Source organism: Pelophylax lessonae, assembly GCF_965119305.1.
Source record: "Pelophylax lessonae genome assembly, chromosome: 5".
In the NCBI taxonomy this organism is placed as follows: domain Eukaryota; kingdom Metazoa; phylum Chordata; class Amphibia; order Anura; family Ranidae; genus Pelophylax; species Pelophylax lessonae.
Window position 1 is genome coordinate 61,932,190 of NC_138772.1, and position 22,616 is coordinate 61,954,805.

General features: G+C 44.4%; 1 protein-coding gene across 1 annotated transcript in view; it reads left to right on the forward strand.

Annotated features, from left to right (window-relative positions):
- ITGA8 (integrin subunit alpha 8) overlaps positions 1-22,616 on the forward strand; it is a 278,907-nt gene that overhangs the window by 73,816 nt on the left and 182,475 nt on the right. The window contains exons 4-5 of the mRNA XM_082258730.1: positions 7,089-7,212; positions 11,635-11,696. Of these exons, the coding sequence (XP_082114856.1) occupies positions 7,089-7,212; positions 11,635-11,696 (186 nt within the window). The remainder of the gene's footprint in view (positions 1-7,088; positions 7,213-11,634; positions 11,697-22,616) is intronic.

Sequence of the window (22,616 nt, forward strand, 5' to 3'; positions counted from 1 at the left end):
TGAGCATTGTATATGTGATCCATGCCTCTGTACCTGGGGCTGGAGGAATAGTCTGCAGGAGCCTGAGCACTGTATCTGTGATCTGTGCCTCTGTATCTGGGGCTGGAGGAATAGTCTGCAGGAGCCTGAGCACTGTATCGGTGATCCGTGCCTCTGTACCCGAGGCTGGAGGAATAGTCTGCAGTAGCCTGAGCATTGTATCTGTGATCCATGCCTCTGTAACTGGGGCTGGAGGAATAGTCTGCAGGAGCCTGAGCATTGTATCAGTGATCACTGATGATGGTTCCAATGCTTTGCAGGTTCCAACGCAAAAATAAATTAATGCCATTTTTTTCTTTTTGCAAAAAGGGTGCATTTATCATTTTGGTCAGTGGCAGCCCATCCATTGGGGGTGCAGGGGCGTCGCCCCCTTATCCATGCATCCAGCCCTCTAATCTACATGCAGGCGCCGGATGCATGGATTCCAATGGGTTTCAAAAAAGGGTGGGCTCGGGGCACAGAGCACTGCGCCCTGAGCCCACCCAGTTGTGTGACAATAGCAACCGGGGAAGGGGGGGTATGGTGTGCGGGCTGGAGCTGGTGTGGTCCGAGGGGGAAGGGGGTATGGTATGATGTGATCCGTCTACTGCCCCCCAGCCCATGGAGCACCAGCCGCCACTGGATTTGGTTTACAAAGAGTGCAATGTGCCTTTAACAATATGACCTGTTTTGGATACTTGAAGAAGGTTGATTGCTTTGTTAGGACTGATTAAATACAGGACTGATCAATGGCAGGCATTGGTGTAATCTCTGTCCATTTTGGTCATCAGACTCAGAAACCTAGATGCAGCACGCCATGGCAGGGGCGTAACTACAGGGGTTGCAGGGGTTGCAATCGCTACCGGGCCCCATGCTCCAGGGGGCCCGGTAGCAAACCAGTGGGTGAACTTCCAGAATCGCAAAGGTCACACTTGCGACCGGACCCTGGCATTGCACCACTGTGGGGAGGCCCCAAGATTGCAGGAAGGGGGCCCACTGCAGAACTTGTGAAAGAATCCTGCTGTGGGACCGTAATAAAAGGCCATGCAACAAGTGTAAAGAGCCCCAGGATTAGTGGGAAGAGCCCTGGGCTTGAAGGTAAGGGCCCCGGCCAGGGGACTGGGGGGCCCTTCATGGTTTCTTGCATCAGGGCCCTGAAGGTTCTAGTTACGCCTCTGCGCCATGGGGTTCTTTTGAGTTGCTTTGACTTGTGGAAAAAACTGAGCAGTATACCTGTGTACTGGAGATTGGTGGTTGGTAGACTCTCATCAGTCACACGTGTTGACGTCATCTCTGTAAATTCGGATTGTAGGAGAGATGCCATCTCTGCGGGAGTTCCCTTTTGTGATATTTTGGTGATTTTTTTGGTTGCTAGAAAACACAACTGTTTAGCATCTCAAACTCAGCAGGGCCAATGGAATCTGACAGCAAACAGATTTAGGTTTCAGTATTTTCAAGCTGTCATGTTTTTTTTTTTGTTTTTTAAAACAAGCGTTTATTGGGTTCTGTGCAAAATAACAATGCAGAAAAAGGGCATAACAGAATCATACACAATGCAACAAAAAAGGGAAACCAACGTATGGGCCCAGCTAAGCGGGTGGGGCAGAATACACGGTAAGTAAGACCTCAGTACATATGCAAGCATGTCTGTGTGCAAAAAGGGATGCGGTACATAGCAGGGTACAAATCAATGAAAGGAGAGCAGTTCCAAACAAAACAGGTAAGTACACCAGTGGTCAGAGCAGTGGTCACTAGGAGGAGCAGGTGTCCGAAGCCTGGAGCCACCTGTCCCAAATCTTATGGCAATGCTGAGGGCATCCCCTGTTGGCGTAGATAACCTTCTTAGAGCTAATGAAAAAACATTGGGATAGAAAAGGCGGGGCTTTGCGGGCCAGTGGGAGTAGAAGGATCAGAGACAAAACTGATTATAAAACCAAAAATACATTTTATTGATATATAAAGAATAAAAAACACGCATGGGCTACCTTCTTAGAGCTGTCATGTTTTTAGATACATTTTATCATGTTGCGGTGTAAACCTCACTGATGGAAATGATCTGACAGTGATTTATCGTGGCATGCCAAGACACCTAGATTGTTCTTATCTTTATACTGTAAGACAATACAGCTGTATAGGGCCGGCCATAGACGGTTCGAATCTCACCGGTTCAGCAGGAATTAGCCAAGATTCGATCCTTGAGTGGGCAGAGTGAATGTACCAAGTTGATGGATCTATCAGCTTGGGTGAAACCAGCCTGCTGGATTCAGTTGTGATTATCGCTGCTATAGCCGCTACCAATAATCACTGTCTTCTCCCGGAGGGGACGGCTTTCCCCGTCCCGCACCAGAAGCAGACATTTGCTTGGCCAGAGAGAATACCCTGTGAGCAATGTCTGTTTTGATGGCAGTGTTCATTTCGTGGACTAAAATATTTTCGTGGACTAAATTAACACTATTTTAGTTGACTAAAATACAACTAAAACTAAAACAATTCAGATGACTAAAATACGGCTAAAACTAAAATGACATTTTAGTCAAAAGACTGACTAAAACTAAATTGAATATCGACATCAAAATTAACACGAACGGTTCCCGGCGAACTTCGAACGTTCGCGTTCGCCGCTGCGGGCGAACATATGCGATGTTCGGTCCGCCTCCTATACATCATCATTGAGGCAAACTTTGACCCTGAACATCACAGTCAGCAGACACATTCCAGGCCAATCAGCATACCTCCTACCTCCCTCCCACACCCTCCCACCTCCTATAAATAAGCAAGGGCAGCATCCATCTTAGATCATTTCTGTGTTACTGAGAGCAGGGAAAGTGCTGCTGCTGCTGCTGCTGTTATAGCTGGGGACAGTTCCCGGTCTTGTTAGCCAGTGTTCTTGGTACACTCCTGCTGTAAGGACAGCACCCCAAAAAGCCCTTCCTAGGGCTGGTATTTGAGTTTTTTTTGGATATATATATATATATATATATCTATTGTCCCCAAAAGCCCTTTTGAGGGCTGGTATTTGTGTAATTTTTTTTGTTCTGTGATATATATATATATATTTGTCCCCAAAAGCCCCTTTGAGGGCTGGTATTTGAGTATTTTTTTAATATATATATGTAGCATGTCCAGAACCAGAAAAAAAAGATCATATAGGTGTAAAAGGGGTTCCCACCATCCCTGCTCTACTGAAAAATTATCTTTTTTTTCTGGTTCTGGACATGCTACAGAGCTGAAACTTCACAGGTACACTTTTTAGACCCCCAGATGCAAAATCCAAAGAAATTTTTTATTTTTATTTTTTTTTAGTTTTTCCAATAATTGGCTCTCTATCAAAAAATTACAATTTTTAAGAACTTTTTTTTGTGTGATCCCTCTCCGGCATGCCACAGTCCAGGTGTTTGTCCCCTTGAAACAACTTTTCCATTACTATTGTGGCCAGAAAGAGTCCCTGTGGGTTTTAAAATTCGCCTGCCTATTAAAGTCTATGGCGGTTCGCAATGTTCGCCGGTTCGCGAACATTCGCCGATGTTCGCGTTCGCCGTTCGCGAACAGCGAATTTTATGTTCGCGACATCACTATATAACAATAAAGTTTAAACATTTATTGCACTACCACATAAGCATAAGTAAGGGGCATCTACTAAGCTGCTGAAAGAGAAAAAAATAGGAAAAAGGCTTTTCTAATATTTTTTCTTAATATTTAATGCTGGTAATATATTTAGGTAATATGTGGAATGACATTACAGCCAATAGAATTTAGAATTTTTTTAGTTTTTTGCATTTTAAAGTTGCACGTCTGTTTAACAAAAAGCAATATTTGTTTATGAAACGTGGTTTTATTTATACTGTAAAGATGTTATATATCACAATGTCTAAATCTGTGTCTGTAGCGCATGTTTAAACCTTAATACCAGAAATAATAACATATTATTCGATTTTTACTCCAGAAGTATATAATTTGTTTGGAAATCCTAGAGAAATGTTTAAATAATGCATTACATACAATTTACCTAAACTTTTTCGATTTGTAGTTGACTAAAATGTACTGGAGATTTTAGTCGACTAAAATGTGACTAAAACTAAAACAATTCAGATGACTAAAATACGACTAAAACTAAAAAAGCATTTTAGTCAAAAGACTAAAATACGACTAAAAATAAAATGGCATTTTAGTGAAAAGACTATAACTAAAAATAAATCGAAATTTGCTGCCAAAATAAACACTGGTTGATGGTGATTGCAGGAAAGAAATTTGCACCGTCTTTGGCCTGCCTAAGTTATGAAGCGACTTCCTGAACCAAATAAAGGACCATCCACTAGGATACTATACTGGATTGACTCTTATAACATATCTTTACTATTTTTTAACCAGTTCTGGACCGCCCACCACATATATACTGTGGCAGGGTGGCCCGGCTGCGCAAAATAACATACATGTACGGGATTTTGTGCAGGTGATGTAGGGGCGAGCACGCGCTGCTGTAGCGCCGCTCCTGCTGTGATTGAACACAGAGGGAGCCAATCGGAGAGTCTGGCAGCCTCGATGGCCGCCGGGATCCGCGGATCATTCGGCAGAAAGACAGAACTGTTCTGTCAGGGAGTAAAAGAGTGATTTTGTGTTTCAGCTAAGCTGAAACACAGATCTCTTTTCCTCCAGTGCATCCACTCCCCCCGCACAGTTAGAAAGCACTCCCTAGAAGCACAATTAACCCCTTGATCACCCCTTCCTTGCCAGTGTCATTTATGTAGTAACTTTGCATATTTTTAAGCAATGATCACTGTATTGGTGTCACTGGTCCCCAAAAAAGTGTCACTTGGTGTCAGATTTGTCTGCCGGAATGTCACAGCCCCGCTAAAAATCGCTGCCATTACTAGTAAAAACAATTAAAAAAAATGTGATGATTACCGAGAGAACAACAGTCTCCCGTGTTTACAACAGCAGACCGCTGTTTTCTCTACACAGGGAGCGATCACTGGTGCCACCGGCCCCGCGCCTCAGCCTTCCCGCTGGCAAATGGGTGTGTGCGTGCCTCCAGGATTGCTCCCGCGAACCACTGTACAGGTACGGCGATTCCCGGGAACCTACCGAACGGCCGCCGTATATAGGCGGCAGCTGGTCGGCAAGTGGTTAAAGTGGAATAAAACTGCATGAATACTCCGCTCCACCTTCCAGCAATGCAATGGTAACATCCCTCACTTGCCGCTGCCATCTTCCTCTTGGGCTATATCTGGGTGCTGGGTTCTCATCTTCTAAATTTGCCGGTAAGGATGACGTCACCTTGCACATGTGTTTAGGAGTCAGGCATTCCAGCGCAGCTTGAGTGTGCCAGGAATGCATGCTGAGCTGTGCATATGCAGCTCATTGTACTGTATATTCAATATAAGACTGCGAGCAGGCAGAGTGTGTCTCACTGCAGAAGAGACATAGTACATCTGCCAGCTTGAAATTTTTACATTTGAGGTTTAATTCTGCTTTAATTTTTGGATAGAGAGTTTTCTATCCAATCTCCATTGATGAGATCTCCATTGATGAGATCTCACCTAACTTCCTGTCCCCACTACTGTTATCTCGGGAAGTAGTAAAGGGAAAATCTCTGAGAGAGCTATAGAGGGGCATAATTATACCCGAAGCACACCATGCGACTGTGGGACCCACAGGGATAGCCGTTCCCTACTAGGAGTCCCCTAATAATTGTACACCGCATATATTTTTATTGAGGACTGGTGGTATGTTTTTTAGGGTTTAGAGTGTTTTTACCTGATTTTGTCTTGTGGATTGCATTTGTGGGATGCTTCTTTCCAACGTCTGTGTTATATACATTTTGATTTTGAATATATTTTTTGGTGTAAACATTTATATGGGGTTTATTTTGATGGGTTTGATATGGATGTATTGATATATTCAGGGCCGCTGATAGGGGGGGGGGGGCCACCGGTCCCTCCTGGCACAAACATCCCCTCTCCCGGCAGGGGGGATTTGGGGGATAAGACTTGTACTAGGATAGAAAGTTTGAGAAAGAGAACATGTGCTAGACGGGTGATTTTTTTGGGGTGAGGGAGATTTGTGCTAGGAGGGGGGGATTCAGGTGGGATTTGAACTGGAGGCAGGATTGGGGGTGGGGGCAAAGATTTGTGCTAGGAGGGGGGATTCGGGTGGGATTCGAACTGTGGGGTGGGAGTTGGTGGAATATGTGCAGTGTTATTTTGGGAGAATTTTAGTTTGAAGGTGGAATTTATGTTTTTTATATATGACAGAATGCTTGTGTCCACTAATAAGGATTTTCATGTATTTTTTTCTAGAGATCGACCGATTATCGGCAACACTGATATATCGGTGGCCGATATGCACTTTCCCCGATATATCGGAATCGGCCTCTGGATTTGCAGATATTGCCGATATTTATGGAAAGTGCATGTACCGGTGTCCATAGCTGATGGTCGGCTGACTTGTAATGACAACCAATGTGGCTGAGAAGACGCTCCCCCCCCCCTCCCGCCGCCTCAGGCGGCTCACCCCGGGTCTTCCTACCTGCACCGCCGCCGTCTGACCTGGTCTCCATTTTTCTTAAATTTGGCGCCGAATACCCAGAAGTGATGTCATGAGATGACATCACTTCCAGGTACTGGCGGCGCCGAATTAAAAAAACTTACAGCATTCAAAACAGCCAAACTTTTCGTTTTGAATGCTTTTAGGTGCAGAGGAGGAGTTTGGGGTCCTTTAGACTCCCAGATCCCTCCACCACAGTACCTGAAAAAAAAATGTTTTAATTAATGTCTGAAAATATCGGCCAATATCGCCTGATACCGATATCCGATGACTAAAATATCGGTATCAGCGTTAAAAAAAACGATATCGGTCGATCACTAATTTTTTCTGAAAATATTGCTTTGACATTTTTGTTGGGGGGGGGGGGGGGGCTGTACGGGCCCTTTGATTTCTAACAGCAGCCCTGGATATAATTATATGAACCCTGGTCTGCAAACCCTGTGGTGCTGGTTTTTATGTTGTCCTATAGATGCAATTGACTTAGAAGTCTTACAATCTCATTATAATATCTGTCCTTCTGTGTCTAGGCCTGTGCACCTTTATACCACTGGAGGAGCGTAAAAGAAACCAGTGAACGGGACCCGGTGGGTACCTGCTACATTGCCATTCAAAATTTCAGCTCATACGCAGAATACTCTCCTTGTCGCAACCGTAAGTCCTGGAAATGAACATCTTACTGTTAAAGTGTATGTAATGCCTAACCATCAACTTCTCTTATTTTTCCTTTTCATCCTGTTAACTTTTTTATGACAGAGGGTAAACCAAATTCCAACACCTGAACTTATTTGCAGCTACTAAGTGCATTATATCTTGTTTTTGTTTTTTTTTCGGAACAAATTGGGCTTTTATTTGCTGGTAAATAGTAATGGCTATCTACAGATTTTTGTACTATTAAATTGGCACAAAAAAGTAAAAAAAAAAAAAAAAAAAAAGCTATTTTTTACTATCAATGTTTTTTATTAGTGATTTTCAAATAACATACAAGACCTACAAAGTTGCCTTTCGAGCAATCCCAGTAGAACATACAGTTTAAAACCCAGATTTGCCACACAGGGCGCATTACAAAAGTGCAAAACCAGATTAAACCTAGGCTCAACGAGCGTCATGTCTATGGCCCATCAAGGGCGATCGAGAAGGGCCAGAGCTGCTACTCCCAGTCCCGCCACCCCAACTGGGAACTACCTGTGGCATGGGCAGGGGCAACCCAACCCCAATTGAAGCGCCCTCGGGACACAGCCGCACAGGTCTCCAGGTGCATTTTTCACCAAAACTATTTTTTAAAATGTAACAATATATTTCTTGCTATTACCACAACCCACTGCCCAAAAGCAACCCAAAATAAATTCTCTTGCTCTTGGCAATCAGAGGAATACCACTAATGTGTATATTATTTGATGTGTGTATCTGTAATATGGCCCAGAATCAATAGTGTACATTTTGCTTTTTCTATCCATTCTAAAACACACTGACATTAATTTTTAAAATTATTTTTTTTTTTATCCAACCTAAAATATACTGACCTTGACATTTGACTATTACCTTTAGAGCGCATTCACACTGGTACGACTTGGACCGCGACTTGTCAGCCTTGTCAGTCGCGGTCCTCACGCTCCCATTGTGTAGTACAGGAGCCGTTGTAATAGGAGCGACACAAGTCGCTCCGACTTAGAAAAAGGGTCCTGTACTACTTCGGGGCGACCTGGAGACGACTTGCATTGACTTCCATTATGTGAAGTCTGTGCAAGTCGTGCCGAAGTCGCGCTGCACGCGACTTCACAGGTCGCCCCCTAAGTCGGAGCGACCTAATGTGAACGGGGGCTTACTCTAACGCTGATACTCCTATATAAAATCATAATCATGCTATTTTATACTTATTTTTTTATATTATTATTATTTTATTTATTTATTTTGTTTACACACACACACACTCTTTTTTGTTTATATTTTTCTCCTCTAGCAAGGAGAAAAAGATACAATGTATCTTTCTCTCCATTTAAGGGAGAAAAAACCCAGGGGGGAGGGGATATACAGTGACTGATCCCTTTGATAGCAAATAAGAGGTGATTACAGCGATCAGGTGATCAGGAACTGGGTCTCCTGATTCCCCATCAGTAGTACTGGATCCGAGGTTCTCGGTGAGAGCCTTGTCTCTATGCTAGGAGCGCAATGGGCATCACGCTCCCTGCGCAAACACAAGTACGCACATATGTGGCTTCATGGAAGACCCACTTCCATGAGTCCACTTATTTAAGTACAGTCAACAGTAAGGGATTAAATAAACCATTGAAAGTGTTTGTTTTATCTGTTCAAAAAGTACAAAGAATTCCAGCCAGCTTGTAACTTCCTCTGCTCTCTGCTATACTGAAATCCTAAGAGGCGTTACTAGCTTTGCCCAGTTGTCACTGTGAACTGCAGAACACCCCCTTATTTTATGTAGATGATGATAGAGGGAGGTGTTCTGTAGTCCAGTTTAGGAACAAGCTGCCTAGAGTGGCAATGCTGCTCCTCCATAGAAGCGGTACAATTAACAAGACGAGTTCTGCTGTTGTTGTTATGACAATTAAAGTGGTTCTAAACCTCAGACATGAAATTTGAACACAGCATACCCTTCTATAGTGTGTACTTGTCTCAATTAAAAGCACTAAGTGTCATTCTCTGTCTGTTGCATGAATCACTACTGACAAGTTTTCCCAACACCAAGAGAAAAATAGTGACAGGGGAGGGACCTCCTGCAGATTGACAGACTCAGCTCTGTTCCTGTGTGAAGGCGGGTCTCTCCCTTCCCTCCAATCAGCTCTCAGAGCTCTCCTCACTGAGCTATGCAGAGTGTAACTTCAGCTAACCGCCCTCTTTTTTTCTGAACAGACAAAAAATAATGTAAACCTTGGGGTGGAATTGTTGGGAGATTACTTCTGCAATGCAGCAAAGCTCTCCCATCCAGGAATGATGACCTATGTGGTAGGCTGGCAATGTGTAGGCCCATTCATTAAATTGGGGATGACCAAGATCTCATGATATCACATGGTAGCCTCCTCTTCGAGTCTATGGTTCGTATACTGGTTGTAGTCAGCATATGGGGTAAATCAGAATTAATACTGTAAACCTTGGTACAGGGTATGCTATGCAGACTTAATTTCATTAATAATTGTTCTACACTATAGACCTTTATTATAATCTCTAATTACAAATTACAGTTGGAAGCAAATGTTTTGCTTTTCCTTATAAAATAAAATTTGTGCTGATTGGAGGTTGAAAGGAGCCTAAAACGCCACCTGAAATTAGAAAACAATACACTTTATGGCCAAAAGCTTCAGACACCTGACCACTATGTGGGCACCCCTCAAAATTATTGAGTCCAGGTGTTTCCAGTGAAGGTTACTGCTAGGACTACATCTTACAAAGACATCTAAAACATTCTGCACATCTTATGTTAACAGTTTGCTGAAGGTTCTTTTATGTTCCTGCATGACTGTGTTCCAGTGCATAAAGTCAGCTCCATAAAGACAAGGTTTGACAAGTTTGGTGTGGAGAGAATCAGATGTCCTGATCTCAACCCTAATGAACTCCCTTTGGGTGAATTGGATGGCTGGATGGGGATCAGGTCTTCTCCAACATCAGAACCTGACCTCACAATTGTTCTTTAGGCAAAAACCCCCGCTTACACATTCCAACATCTTGTGGGAAGCTCACCCAGAAGAACGAAGGCTCTCATAGTTGCAAAGCGGTGGCGGGAGGGCTTTATATTAATGGCCACGGTATTGGAATGGGATGCCCAATAAACTCATATAGGAGTGATGGTCTGGTATACGCACACTTTGGACCAAATAGTGTATGTAATGTACATCAGGCCATGAAGAAGTGCCATGATGTGTAGTTCTGATCTTCTGAAAGAAGTCTGGTTCAGTAAATTCAACATCGTGAAATAACTCTCTTGTTGGCTCATAAACCATTCAAAGTCAGGCAGATGCCTCAATGCTCATCTTTTATCTGCATGTCTATGGCCACCCTAAGGGAAATATCAGCTGCTTCTATCAAGCCATGCTATAACACTATCATCCCGGGTCTAAAAATGCAAAAAATCCAAGGAATTTGTTTTTATTCCAGAGGGAATTTCCTGTAGGAATTCCAGTGAGATGATTATTTACAAAGGATTACTTTCTAGAACACAAAGTCACTACTTCAAGGATGCAGCTTATTTTGGCTTGTTCTCCAATAGATGTTAAATTTTGGCATTCAAAAAATTACATTTATTAAAATTGTAACTATCCTTAGCTACACTTTGCTCTATTGTAAAACTCTCAGTTAAAAAAAAAAATATATATATATATATTTTTGCCTATAGAGATAGAGTCATCAGTGCATTCAGAAGCACAGAGGCATACGATGGTCTACTACATACAGAATGAAAGTGTAACTCCAGTCAAAACATTTTCTCTAGTTTTGGATAGAGAAGAGTTAGAACCTCTAGAACCAGCTACTGTTGAGGTTTGCCACTGCATACACGCACCGATTGTCGGCCGTAAATATTCGGCCGATTGTAGGCTTGTTAGTATGATGCTTCCGACAACCAACTGCGACTTTTCGGCCGAAAAAAATCTGGTGTGCATGCTATAAAATTTTTGTTGGCCGACAACAGAACGGCCGATTGTTCCTCAGTCAGTACAGATTTCGGCAGACAAAAATCAGATGAGCAAGACTGGGCATGCTCAGAGAAGAAAAAACACACGGAAAGTCAACCATCACATGACATCACTTCTGAAGTTGGTTTTTGTTGGCCAACAAAAGTCCAGTGCAAGTCTAGAGCACATTTCAACCAACAAACAACACTGGACAAAAGACGGCCGATCTGTCGGCCAACAATCTGTGCGTGTGTACAGGGCTTTAAATATATCTGTTATAGTGACCCCAAAAGGGCCGCAGACTCAGGTAAAACCTGACAGGGACTCTAACCTTTCCAAACACAATAAACTTGACTTTTGACTTGAATTCAAAATTGCTGTGTTACAGTATTTACTGCATGGACAGATATACATGATTTTGTAGTGGGAGCTCAAACAGTCTCTTTTCTTTTAGGTAATGCTGACCCTGCGGGACAAGGTTACTGCCAAGCAGGATTTAGTCTGGATTTTTACAAGGTAATAATGTCAACAATATGCAGGGGCATTGAAGCACTCCTGATATAAGAATTTCCATCAGGGCCATGTACACTGATCAGCCATAACATTATGTCCACCCACCATCACCCCTTGAGGCATGGACACCACTAGACCTCTGAAGGTATGCTGTGCCATCTGGCACTAAGTCAGTAGCAGATCAAGTTCTGTAAGTTGCAAGATGCAGACTCTGTGGTTCAGACTTTTTTTTCCAGCACATCCCACAGATGCTCAATTTGATTGAGATCTGGAGAATTTAGAGGCCAACACCTCAAACTCATTGTTGTCTTCATTAAACCATTCTTAATTTTATCAGACCAGGCCTCCGAATGCCATTGCTCTGTGGTCCAGTTCTGATGCTCAGGTGTCCATTGTAGGTGCTTTTGGCTGTGAATACAGGTCAGCATGGGCACCCTGACCCGTCTGCAGCTATGCAGCCCCATATGAAGCAAACTGTGATGCCCGATTTGTTCTACCCTTCTGTTGGAACCAGCATTTTGAGCTACGGTTGCTCTTCTATTGGATCGGGCTACACAGGCCAGCCTTCGCTCTCCATGGGCACCCTGACCCGTCTGCAGCTATGTAGCCCCATATGAAGCAAACTGCGATGCCCGGTTTGTTCTACCCTTCTATTGGAAGCAGCATTTTGAGCTATGGTTGCTCTTCTATTGGATCGGTCTTCACAGGCCAGCCTTTGCTCTCCATGGGTATCAATGAGCCTTGGCCACCCATGAACCTGTCACTGGTTCACCAGTTTTTTCCATGGACCACTTTTTGTAGGTCCTGATCACTACAGACCGGGAACATCCCACAAGAGCTGCAGTTTTGGAGTTGATTTGACCCGGTTGTCTAACCATAACATTTTGGTCCTTGTCAAAGTCACTCAAATCCTTACACTTTTCCATTTTTTCTGCTTCTAAACACATTAACTTCAGAGATAACATGTTTAGTTGCTGCCTAATATGTCCCACCTGCTTTCAGGTGTCATTGTAATGAGTTAATGTTATTCACTTTACCAGTCAGTGGTCATAAAGCTATGGCTGATCTGTGCGTATACTGTGTATGTATGTATGTGTATATATATATATATATATTTATTTTTATTTTTTTATACTATATATACTGGAACATTATACCAAAGTGGTTACATTTTATGTGTCCAATGTACTGCAGTAAACAGTACTTTAAAGTGAACCTACACGATACCCAGGTTTATCTTAGCTATCATTGTCACCAGGGCAATGGCAAATTGAAAATGTTACTGTTGTCACCCGAAGAAGAGGTGAGTGGTAATCTTGCGAAGGGGCAGAACATTTGTTTTTTAGTTTCGATAAAGTGGAGAGGGTTTAGAAGACCTGTCAGGTCTCTATTGCTGTCTGTGCTCCCATTAAGGAGAGTCACCCTTTCTCTTGTTCTGTTTCAAAATTAGGAAAATCCCAAATTTGGGGCTCTCACCAGAACAGGAGGGGAAATCTTTCAATGCGGACACTGATTCTGGCAACCCTGGTAACACAGGATTTCCCTCACTTTAGATGGATTTCCACTCACTTCCTGTTTTGGCTAAACCTTCATTGTTCTATCCAAAATTAATAAAATGTGTGCCTTTAGTTCTACTCTAATACAGTGGATGCCCTTATATACAAAGCATACTCACACTGGGCATTGTATAGTTAAAGCTGAACTTTAGTCTGATATAAAAGATGTAAATTAATGCAGCTCTGTAATCACCATCCTTGTGTCTATTCTTAAATACAAAAAGTGTAAGAACCTGAATTTGACCTTGTAACAGCCTCTTGCAGTTCCTGTACAGCAAAGCCAGAGTGTTACAGGAAGAAGCAGAACAAGCAGCCTATCATGTGCTGACAAGAAGCATGCTGATAAGAGTGTGCTGCTTCTTCTTTCACTGTCCAGTCACAGATCGAGGCGGGTTCAGGGAGACCTAGGGTCACAGGAAGTGGGTTAATTGATGCTGGTCATCAGGATTGAGGACATATAGTGGCAGCAAAAAGTACTGCAAGGAAATCTTTAAATTGACGGTAAATACTGCGGCAAAAGCTGTCTTTGCATTTTATTTTCTGAAATTCTCCTTTAAATAAAACGAAAGTAATAAAAATTAAACATCCTTTCCAATTGCTGTTTTCAGCATATTTTCACTACTGCCAATATATGTGTGACTTTTGACCCACCAGTGCTACATTATACAGACTATAAACCTGACGTATAGCTGGTAGGAAAAATGGAGGCTGTCTACCTTTTTAGCGCTCTGTCGGAAATCCCCAAAGACAGATTTGCCTGGAAAAATAATTATACTTGACAACTAATCTGTGTAGTGCTTCTGGTAAAATGCCTTGTAGAGTAGAGAGGCAGAATCGGAGTCACAGTCCTGATTGTGGTGTTTGCATATCACAGTATAAGGTTTGTGTTGTATTAGGGCCTCAGACATTCAACACATGCAGAATTATTCAATAAGACAATGTAGTAAGCTGCAATGATATCTAAAGTGCAGTAAACCAGTAAATTATAGTAACCAGTCAATAATCTTTTGACTTGAGTACAGGAAACTGAGATTGGCTGGTGGCGCGTATTTCACCTTGTAGATCATTACTGCTCTTTATATTGCCTAATTTGATTGTGACCCCCCCCCCTCTCCACCCTATTGCCTTCACCCCGCCCCCCCCCCCCCCCCCATAATCCTGGGTCCAGTCAGGATAGGATATAAGGTGTGAGATGGAAATTCTGGCAGGGCAAAAAAGGTACAGAGAGACCGGAACAGAGAGCGGGACCGGGACGTGAAGGACCGGGACTGGAAGCCGCGGCCGTAGACGGCGGAGCGGCGGCTGCGGCGGTGAACGGACACCACACAGTATTGAGGAGGGAGCAGCGGCGACTGGTGAGTATCTCCCTGCAGCTGTGTGACGTGCTTTGGGGACCTGTGACTGACGGACTGACAGACCATCCTGTGACTGACTGACCATAGGGATCTGTGACAGACTGACCATAGGGATCTGTGACTGACTGACCATAGGGATCTGTGACTGACTGACCATAGGGATCTGTGACTGACTGACCATAGGGATCTGTGACTGACTGACCATAGGGATCTGTGACTGACTGACCTTGCTTGCGACCGTCAACGACTGACAAGACTGTTCTGCGACTGACAAGACTGTTCTGCGACTGACAAGATTGTTCTGCGACTGACAAGACTGTTCTACGACTGACAAGACTGTTCTGCGACTGACAAGACTGTTCTGCGACTGACAAGACTGTTCTACGACTGACAAGACTGTTCTGCGACCGATAGACTGTTCTGCGACTGACAAGACTGTTCTGCGACTGACAAGACTGTTCTGCGACTGACAAGACTGTTCTGCGACTGACAAGACTGTTCTGCGACTGACAAGACTGTTCTGCGACTGACAAGACTGTTCTGCGACTGACAAGACTGTTCTGCGACTGACAAGACCGTTCTGCGACCGACAAGACCGTCCTGCGACCGACAAGACCGTCCTGCGACCGACAAGACCGTTCTGCGACCGACAAGACCGTTCTGCGACCGACAAGACCGTTCTGCGACCGACAAGACCGTTCTGCGACCGACAAGACCGTTCTGCGACCGACAAGACCGTTCTGCGACCGACAAGACCGTTCTGCGACCGACAAGACCGTTCTGCGACCGACAAGACCGTTCTGCGACCGACAAGACTGTTCTGCGACCGACCGACGGCGCTCTTGACTATCGACCGTGAGTATTTTAGAGACTGGTGAGTATCTTAGCGACTAGTGAGCATTTTGCGACTGGTTAGCATCTTGCGAGGGTTAGCATCTTGCGACTGGTGAGTATATTTGCAACTGGTGTGTATCGGGTGAGTATCTTGCGACTGGTGAGATTCTTTGCGACTGGTGAGTATCTTTGCGACTGGTGAGTATCCTTGCGACTGGTGAGTATCCTTGCGACTGGTGAGTATCTTTGCGACTGGTGAGTATCTTTGCGACTGGTGAGTATCTTTGCGACTGGTGAGTATCTTGTGTCTGTTGGATCTTTGCGACTGGTGAGTATCGTTGCGGTTAGTGAGTATCGTTGCGACTGGTGAGTATCGTTGCGACTGGTGAGTATCTTTGCGTCTGTTGGATCTTTGCGACTGGTGAGTATCTTTGCGTCTGTTGGATCTTTGCGACTGGTGAGTATCTTGCGTCTGTTGGATCTTTGCGACTGGTGAGTATCTTAGCGACTGGTTAGTATATTAGCGACTGGTGAGTACCCCAGGTTCAGTACCAGGGAAGTTAGAGGTAGTGTAGGTTAGGAAGAGCAGTTCGTTAATATATCCCCATAGAGTAGTGGGTAATAATGTCCGACAGGATTGCGGATGCCACTCAGTGCACTTCTTGCTGCATGTATGCGTTCCTTGATGAACCATTCGAGGACGAATACTGCTGTGCAAGATGTGAGCAACTTGTTGCTCTGGTAGACCAGATCCTGGACCTACAGAACACAGTGGCAACACTGCGTGGCATCAACAACCTGGAAAGGAGCTTGGACATTACCTATCAGGCGCTGGTAGGGGCTAGCATAGAGGAGGGAGGAACAGAGGAGACGCAAGCAGCAGAGGTACGCAGCTGGGTGACTGTTAGGAAGGGTAGAGGGACGAGAGCCAGGGAGGCCAATCCTGAGTTGGTACACCCTAACAAATCTGTCGAGTTGCAGGTTGAGGGGGATATCAGCTCAGGGGTGGCAGAGCTGGAGCATGCACCCTCCCCCAGCTGCCAGGGGAGGGACGGCTCCAGGAAGAAGGGGGGCCGTAACTCAGGAAAGGTTAGAAAGGTTGTGGTAGTGGGGGACTCAATTATCAAGAGGACAGAGAGGGAAATCTGTAAAAAAGATCTCGTGAACCGAACAGTTTGCTGTTTACCGGGCGCCCGAGTTCGGCACATCGCAGATCTGGCAGACAGATTGTTGTGCGGGGCTGGGGATGACCCAGCGGTCATGGTGCACGTGGGCACTAATGACAAAGTTAAAGGTAGGTGGAGGATCCTTAAGAACGATTTCAGGGACTTAGGTAATAGATTGAGGAAAAGGACCTCCAAGGTGGTTTTCTCTGAAATACTGCCTGTACCTCGAGCCACACAAGAGAGGCAGAAGGAGATTAGGGAACTTAACAAGTGGCTGAGGAATTGGTGTAGGAAGGAGGGGTTTGGGTTCCTGGAGAACTGGGCTGACTTCTCAGACGGCTACCGGCTCTTTAGTAAGGATGGGCTGCACCTTAATGGGGACGGTACAGCTCTTTTGGGGAGAAAGATGGCCACCAAGTTGGAGGGGCTTTTAAACTAGGAGACGGGGGGGAGGGCTCAGAAGTAGAGTCAGTCAGGAGGGAGCAGAGGACTGAAGGCAGCTGTAGGGTCAGCAGCGACAGTAGGTCCACAAGGTCAATTGGCAGGTCTGTGCGGGAGAACCTCAGACCAAACAGGAATAAACATAACCGCCAATTGCGCTTAACTTCCTTAAAACTAAGAGGTGTATATGCTAATGCCAGGAGCCTAGCTAATAAAATGGATGAGTTGGAAATGTTAGTACATGAGGAGGACATAGACCTTGTGGGAATAACAGAGACTTGGTTCGACCCCTCACATGACTGGCTGGCCAATATCCAAGGGTATTCGGTGTACCGGAAGGACAGGGTAGGAAAAAGAGGGGGAGGGGTATGTCTCTATGTCAAGAACAATATAAAGGTGACAGAAAGGAGTGACATTACGGATGGGATGAGCATGGATTTAGAATCTGTGTGGGTTGAACTCCATAGGGAAGGAGAAAAGGGGAAAGTAATTGTGGGGGTTTGCTATAGGCCACCTAACCAAGGGGAGGAGGTAGAGCTGGAATTTTTAGCACTAATGGGTAAAGTGGCAAAATTGGGATCAGTCATCGTATTGGGGGACTTCAATTACCCCGACATTGACTGGGAAGAGGGGACTGCACACTCACAGAAGGCCCGCCTATTCACGGAAACCTTACTGGATAATTACATGTCACAGTTGGTGGATTCCCCCACCAGAGAAAACGCAGTCCTGGATCTATTGCTCACTAATGACCCAGACATAATCTCGGAGGTAGGAGTCCAGGACAACCTGGGCTCTAGCGATCACAGGATGATCACATTTAGTGTAAATAACAACATAACAAGACAAGTGGGGAACATAAGAACCCTAAACTTCAGAAGGGCAAACTTTCCAAAATTGTACTCAATGATGGAAAAGGTAAACTGGGACCAAACCCTGGGATCCCTGACCACAGAGGAAAAATGGGAATGCTTTAGGAACATATTAGGCAAAGGCATCTTGCAGTGCATTCCTATGGGAAATAAATTTAGAAGAGACAAAGCCAAACCTGGCTGGCTAAACTGTAGCGTCATAAAACTTATTAGGGGGAAAAAATTGGCCTTCAAGAAGTATAAATCAGAGGGCACAGTATCGGCTTTCGAGCAATACAAGGAGGCAAATAAGAAAAGTAAACAAGAAATCAAGATGGCTAAAATCAACTTTGAGAGACAAATAGCGGAGGATAGTAAAAAAAACCCAAAGAAATTCTTTAAATATATCAACAGCAAAAAAACTAAGGCAGAGCATATTGCACACATAATTAACAATGATGGGAGGATGGTTACAGAGGACACTGAAAAAGCAACCGTGCTAAATGCTTTTTTCTCGTCAGTCTTTACACAGGAAAAGGAGGGGTACACTGACCATGACTGTATGGTTAGTAGTAATAAACAGGACTTGCCACCATGGCTAACAGAGGGGGAAATCAGGGAAAGGCTGGATAAACTTAACACAAACAAATCACCAGGACCGGATGGCATACATCCGAGAGTACTCAAGGAACTCAGTAAAGTTATATCGAGACCACTGTTCCTGATCTTTGCTGACAGTATTAGGACAGGAGATGTACCAGGGGATTGGAAGAAAGCTAACGTGATTCCAATATTCAAAAAGGGCCAGAGGCATATCCCGGGAAATTATAGGCCTGTCAGTTTGACATCAGTAGTATGTAAACTTCTGGAGGGGATGATAAGGGACTATATTGTAGAGTTTGCTAAGGACAACAACATCATCAGCAGTAATCAGCACGGGTTTACAAATGGGCGTTCTTGTCAAACCAATCTCCTTACATTCTACGAGGAGGTGAGCTGTGAGCTAGATAGGGGGAGACCAGTGGATGTGGTGTACTTGGATTTCGCTAAGGCGTTTGATACAGTTCCCCACAAGCGCTTAATTTATAAAATAAGGTCTGCAGGTATCGATAGCAGGGTTTGCTCTTGGATACGGAACTGGCTAAAAAGGCGGGTCCAAAGGGTAGTAATAAACAGCGCATACTCAGACTGGTCTGAGGTGGTAAGCGGGGTCCCCCAAGGCTCAGTCCTGGGACCAACCTTGTTCAATTTATTCATAAACAACATTGAGGTCGGGATCAGTAGTTCGATATCAGTTTTTGCAGATGACACAAAATTGGGCAGGGCAATAACTTCACAACATGAAGCAGATATCCTGCAGAATGACCTGGACAAAATAACAGAGTGGGCAACGACATGGCAAATGAGGTTTAACGTGGAGAAGTGTAAGGTTTTGCACTTGGGGACTAAAAACATAAAATCACAATACACGTTAGGAGGGGAGCCCTTGGGGAAATCAAAAATGGAGAAGGATCTGGGAGTATTGGTTGATGATAGATTAGGAAACAGCATGCAATGTCAAGCGGCAGCTTCCAAAGCCAACAGAATATTAGCATGCATAAAGAAAGGGATGCATTCCAGAGATAAGACTATAATCCTTCCACTTTATAAAACTCTGGTCCGACCGCATCTGGAGTATTCCGTCCAGTTCTGGTCGCCAGTCCTCAGGAGGGATGTGTTGGAGCTGGAGAGAGTCCAGAGAAGGGCAACTAAACTAATTAGGGGATTGGAGGACCTTGACTATGAAGAGCGTCTACAATCGCTCGATTTATTCTCCCTGGAGAAGAGACGTCTGAGGGGGGACATGATAGCAATTTATAAATATCTTAATGGGGATCCCAGCTTAGAAAAAAAGCTGTTCATTCGAAGGGATTGCATGAGGACTCGAGGGCATACAATGCGATTAGAGGAGAAGCGTTTTAACCTCAGGCAACGCGGGGGGTTCTTTACTGTTAGGGCAACAAGATTGTGGAATTCTCTACCACAAGAGGTGGTTTCTGCGGGTAGTATGGTGGCTTTCAAAAGACTCTTAGACTTACATCTCAAGGATCAGAACATTCAGGGGTATGGGAGATGATTACAGCCACACATGCCTACACAGGTTGAACTGGATGGACTATTGTCTTTATTCAACCTCACCTACTATGTAACTATGTAACTATGTAACTATGTAACTATGTAACTATATAAATGTCTTATTTTCTAGTGAAAGGCTGGCCATATACAGTATATTCTCCTTGTCTGACCCCTTAACACTCAATCTAAACTTTTAAATAATGCCTTAGCTCACAGGTGTCAAACTGCAGCCCTCCAGCTGTTTCCAAACTACAAGTCCCATGAGGCATTGCACAGATGACAGTTACAAGCATGACTCCAAAAGGCAGAGGCATGATGGGACTTGTAGTTCTGTAACATCTGGAGGGCCACAGTTTGTTCCTACCCCCCAACCTTATCGCCTTCCTATAGCACATAGCTACTCAATTGACCATTGCTCTGTATACTGTACAGTATTGATACTATAAGTACTTGGGCCCCAGCCACCATCAAAGGCTTTTCTTGCTGCTTAACAAAGGCTTGCAGAACAAAAAAATATTCTGTTCCATAGAGAGTGTTGATAGTAGCCAAATGGAACATCTTTACTAATGCATCGCATTCACGAAGGAGCCACCGGCCCCGTTTCCTCACACAAGTGCGCACACAACCAGGCACATGGTATTTTCTTTTCTCTCACCATCTCAAATAAACTGGGGTCTAGGGGTATGTTTGGTATTTCTATTACTGAATATAACTTGGATAGGTGTGGGGGAAGCATGGGATACCCCAAAAGAACTCAAATAACTGAGGACTCTTCTCACTGTTCTGGCAGAGAACTTCCAAAGAGTTATTACTTGCTGGGAAAATGCTTAGGACCTGCTTCTTTGTAGAACTGAGAACTGCACATGGTCTCAAGGGCACATGACTTGGGTCAGTCCACAAACGGTCTCAGGATCATTAGCTGCCACCACCTGATATCCACTGAGTGCTTCTTAGTGAGAGAGACGCAGACTCACGATACCACCAACCACTGGATCCTCGTCTATCCAGCCCCCACCTGGTATCCTCCAGTGTACTTCTCCAGACCATAAAAGAGACAACCCAGTCTTTAGAGAGTAGGCTCCCCAGCCTAGGCTAAAGCTGGAGCCTTGATTACCTTCAAGCAGTGTCTCCAGCAGACTTCCCAGAAGGGCAAATAGGGGATTTCTCTGACAGGGCTGAACCCAGGTTTTAACAACCTCTCTGCTCTATGCTTTAGGTTATATGCTCTCCAGCCACCTACAGGACATAGCTCTCCAGGGCTTGGCTGGGTCTCCATAAATATTCAGGCTGCTCTCACTTTCTTCCCCCCACTGTAGGGGGAAGCAATCAGACCAGCAGCCTGTGAAACAGTGAGCAGTCTAGAACAATCAACCCCTGCTCCACTGATCACAGAAGAGCCAAACGAAATTTACCTAGCAACCTACATTAACTGGGAGGGTGCTGAATTTCGGAGTTGCCCCAGTCTGTAAAAACAAAATTAAAAGTCAGCAGCTGCAAATACTGTAGCTGTTAACTTTTAATATAAGGACACTTACCTGTCCAGGGATCTTGCGATGTCCGCACCCCGAGCTGATTCATCAATCGGCTTCGGGTGCAGGCGCTGGCATTGTAAGTAAGCACCAGTTGTGCTGTGCTTTCTGAATGGCCCCATTGTCTTCTGGGACCTGTGTGTGTCCCAAAAGGCAGCGGGGAAGGATGAGGGGCGAAAAATGTCGTAGATTGGCGATATTACCTGGAAGAGGGAGCAGGTACCAGTCAAACCAGGTACCCAATCCCCCCCAAAAAGTGCCAAATGTGACAGTGAAGGGGGGAGGGTGCGAACAAGCAGGGCTTCCCCTTTTGGGTGGAACTCCACTTTAATTACAAGCAAGCAACTTACATTCCAGCAATGACATAACCTTTGAGGCACACTGAGAAGGGTTAGAACCTATTGTATGTCAGGTCTTGATTGCTGAAACATATATGATCAAGGTTCTAGATTTGACTCATCAATGGGTCTTAATTAGGGAAGGTCAATTAAATTCATATGGGATGCAATGGCTCCATTGAGGTTGCTCTTAAACACATGTGATGCACCCCAATAAACTGGGGGACCCAAAGTTTTTAATCCATTTTTGATAAGTCCAATAAAACTGCCAGAGCAATGAAGGAAGGGGTAGATTTACTAAGACTGGCGCACTCAGAATCTGGTGCAGCTGTGCATGGTAGCCAATCAGCTACTTACTTCAGCTTGTTTAAGTAACCTTTGGCAATAAAACCTGAAAGCTGATTGGTTTCTTTGCAGAGTTGCACCAGATTTTGCACTCTCCAGTTTTAGTAAATAATCCCATTAGAGTCCAAAATATTTTAATATTGGTGTTCGTTTAACAAGACAATATAGTAGATCCAATGCATTTCAACAAGTTCAGAGGTTTTTTTCAGGGCTACAAGATAGATATAAAATACAAGAAGTGGTTGTCAAAATGTAAATTATAGTATGAAGTGGTATCAGTGGTATGAAGCATGTTGTCTGTTTTATATTGTCCTATTGAAGGTTCTGGACACTTAATCCATTGGTGTGGCGCTCTTATTGGTCTTTGTATACATGGGTTTTTATTGCCTGTAC